The sequence below is a fragment of the Nestor notabilis genome, unplaced genomic scaffold (genome assembly GCF_000696875.1).
Source record: "Nestor notabilis isolate BGI_N333 unplaced genomic scaffold, ASM69687v1 scaffold7697, whole genome shotgun sequence".
Classification (NCBI taxonomy): Eukaryota; Metazoa; Chordata; class Aves; order Psittaciformes; family Psittacidae; genus Nestor; species Nestor notabilis.
The window spans coordinates 6970-9895 of record NW_009935055.1 but is presented as its reverse complement, the minus strand read 5'-3'; the positions used below and the strand labels follow the sequence as shown (position 1 = coordinate 9895).

Below are 2926 nucleotides of genomic sequence, written 5' to 3'. Positions count from 1 at the left end.
GGAGACCGGGGAGCTGCGCCTCCAGGTACCGCCGGCCCGGCAGGACGCCCGGCGGGGTGTCCGGAAGCGGCGCGCGTTGCGAGGCTGGTTTCTCGTACGCCCCGCTTGGCTTTAGCTTTCGAACGTGCCGCTTAAAACGACACGCAAACCCCGGCATTTCCTTGCCCCCAGACGTGTTAGTGACACCGGCGCGGGGAAACGCGCCCGGTGCGAGCTGCCGTGCACGAGGGTGCAGCATGTGAGCGTCCTCTGGTAACACTTGCTGTGTGTAACTCCAGTTCCTGGGGTGGTTTTGTCACTGTGGTAAAACTGGTGAGCAGCAAATTAGTAATTCAGTTAACATTTCATATTTTAAAGTATCTTTTAAAATATCTTTAGCCTCAAGGCTCACAAGAGGCCAGAGCATTTGTAAATGCCTTCCTGAAGCTTAGCATGCCAAGAAAGAAAGATAAAGCTATCGAGGACATGCTGACTCGGAAGGCTGTTGTTCTTGAGCATTACGTGAAGAAAAAGACCAAGCAAAAGAGGAAGAAAACCAAAGGTTTTACTGCCAAGCAGAGGCGAGAAATGCGTCTTTTTGAAATTGAACCCAAGCAGCAAAAGTAAGAGCTTAAATATTTTCTTTGTGTAGCAGAAGTACATCAGTAGTTTGTAAAAGCAGCAGCACACACAAGCGGGTACTGGCCCTTCAGTATGTACAGTCAGTGTGACTTCACCCTGAGTACACAGCTCTCCTGTCTGTGCAGCAGGTAAATTCAGTTCTCCATCTGGTCTCTCTCCTTCTATGTACCCAACTACAACAAGATCAGACCCAAATACAATTACCCCTGATTCCAGATTTTCATTAGACTGCCTGTGACCAGAGAGCCAAAACTCTGCAATCACATTCCTCAAACCACTGACTAAAGCCCCGGCTGTTGTTAATAACAAGTGCAGAAAGAACTGAGTAGAAATGTCCTCAAACCTTAGATACAGCCTGATCTTCTAGAACACGTCGCCATTTTGTGTTGACAGCAAGGAGCATGCTTTGTGCATTTTTATAAAGCAACCCTGTTGTTTGGGTCAGGTTATGAAAACAGATTACAAAACTTGCAAACGGTAGTCTTAAATCTGTTGTAAATTTGGATTATTTCAGTAATAATCCAAGAGAGGTTTTGATCATTAAGTTCTTGTGTAACACTTTTTGTCTCTTTTACTGCAGGTATGACATCTTTCTACCACTACATCAACTCTGGAAACAGTATATCAAAGACCTGTGCCATGGCCTTAGACCAGAATCGTAAGTTGACGTATTTTGAAATGTGTGGGTCTGAGTTAGGTATTTCCAGGTTTACTGAGTTACTGCTTGATAAGGACATGCACTGTTTCTATAAGGTTTACAAAATGCGACCGTGACTACTGAAACCACACTCAAAGCTAACTTTCCATATAACTTTCTTTCCCTCTCCACTGATCCCACCCTCTTCTTCAAGTCAACCATATATTGTGCAGGGCAAACTGCTCAAAGCTGATCTCCATGGAGCAATCATTACAGGTATTCCATTTTGTCTCTTTTACAAAATTGTCTGGAGTTGAATAGACACTCCTGTGTTTCATATGCTTATTTTTAAATTCATTCAGTGTCATTTACTCTAGAATCACATAGTTGAAATCCCCTGTGGATGGATTCTTTCTCTACTTAGCAATGCTAATTTCTTTTCAACTGCTCTTGAAAACCATGTTGTTAGTTGCAAACATTAACTGCAAATTTTACTAGTGATTACAGTAAAATTGCATTATGTCAGAATATTATTAACCAGTTTTTAAAATTACAAGGTAGAAGAGCAAGTAAACTCTGCATCTGAAACTTTCTAATATTTCTGTTCTTTCAGTCACAAAATCAAAATGCCCCTCTTATGTGGGGATAACGGGAATCGTTCTACAGGAATTTAAACGTGTCTTCAAAATTATCACCAAAGAGGACAAATTAAAAGGTTCGTAACAATTTTCTGCAGTGCTTTTCACAGTTTGAATAATCAGAACTTTTTTAAACCCACTATTCATCTCACACCTCTGAGTACATCGGTTTATATCAGTGTGTTTAGCTCTTTCTGTAGAGTGCCAGAGGTCAATGTCTTTGACCACATAACAACCCAACAGCTTACAAAAAAAGTATCTCAGAAATGAGCAGTTCTTAAAAAGGCACTTCCAGTGAACCTACCATGGTCATGCACATGGCTCATTCATCTCATTCACATCAGATATTTTTTGCAACACTGCATGCTCCTGAAAGAGGACTAACTTTAGTAATTCCAGTTTAAAACTTAGAGGGTTTGGTTATTTTTTCTTTCCTTGCTAAAGCATGAACTGTTTGAAATGGGGCAAACCTCAAGTCTACATGTGAATAATATCCCTGGGTACCTCTGTATGTTTTCATAACAGGGATTTACATTAGTCTACTCTTGTTAATTTCTTTCCTTTTACATTTCAGTTGTTCCCAAACTTAACAATGTATTTAGTTTTGAGATTGATGGATTCGTTTCCTACATCTACGGAAACAAGTTCCAGCTTAGAGCAAGTGAGCGATCTGCAAAAAAATTCAAGTTCAGAGGATCTATTGACCTCTGACTTCATGGAAAATCAGAAGTATTACTAGGAAGGTCTGCTGGTTTCCTGCAGTTTAAAGACCAGGTTTTCTGGCAGATTGAAAATGGAATAGCTATGTGAAGTATTCCTAAAGCATTTCTTCTTAATCAAGAATGACTAGTGTTGCTTGTCTTTAAAGCAGTCTCTCAGACTGCTGGAATTTATATGTTTTGTTATTTGTACATAACATTCTGACTTTTATTAAACTTTTATGATTAGTATCATAAATTTGCACAATGAAAATCATGTCTTGTAACTGATAAATGTTATTGTCGCTTTCTCTGTAAATCAGACTTTATCT

The 2926-nt window shown here is 40.0% G+C and overlaps 1 protein-coding gene across 1 annotated transcript; it reads left to right on the top strand.

The window, feature by feature from the left end:
- Nucleotides 1-7: 7 nt before the first annotated feature.
- POP4 (processing of precursor 4, ribonuclease P/MRP subunit (S. cerevisiae)) lies at nt 8-2607 on the top strand. Its single transcript, XM_010017629.1, has 6 exons — nt 8-25; nt 379-602; nt 1202-1279; nt 1473-1534; nt 1872-1973; nt 2471-2607. The coding sequence occupies exons 2-6, from the start codon at nt 433-435 to the stop codon at nt 2605-2607; spliced, it is 549 nt and encodes a 182-aa protein (XP_010015931.1). The 5' UTR covers nt 8-25; nt 379-432.
- The last annotated feature ends 319 nt before the right edge of the window (nt 2608-2926 follow it).

What these genes read in the sequence shown, in the direction of transcription:
- POP4 (XM_010017629.1), top strand. Translation starts at nt 433, where the DNA reads ATGCCAAGAAAGAAAGATAAAGCTATCGAGGACATGCTGACTCGGAAG. An exon ending in CATGGCCTTAGACCAGAATC is followed by an intron (nt 1,280 to 1,472) that starts GTAAGTTGACGT and finishes CTCTTCTTCAAG; the next exon opens with TCAACCATATATTGTGCAGG. An exon ending in CAAAGAGGACAAATTAAAAG is followed by an intron (nt 1,974 to 2,470) that starts GTTCGTAACAAT and finishes TTTACATTTCAG; the next exon opens with TTGTTCCCAAACTTAACAAT.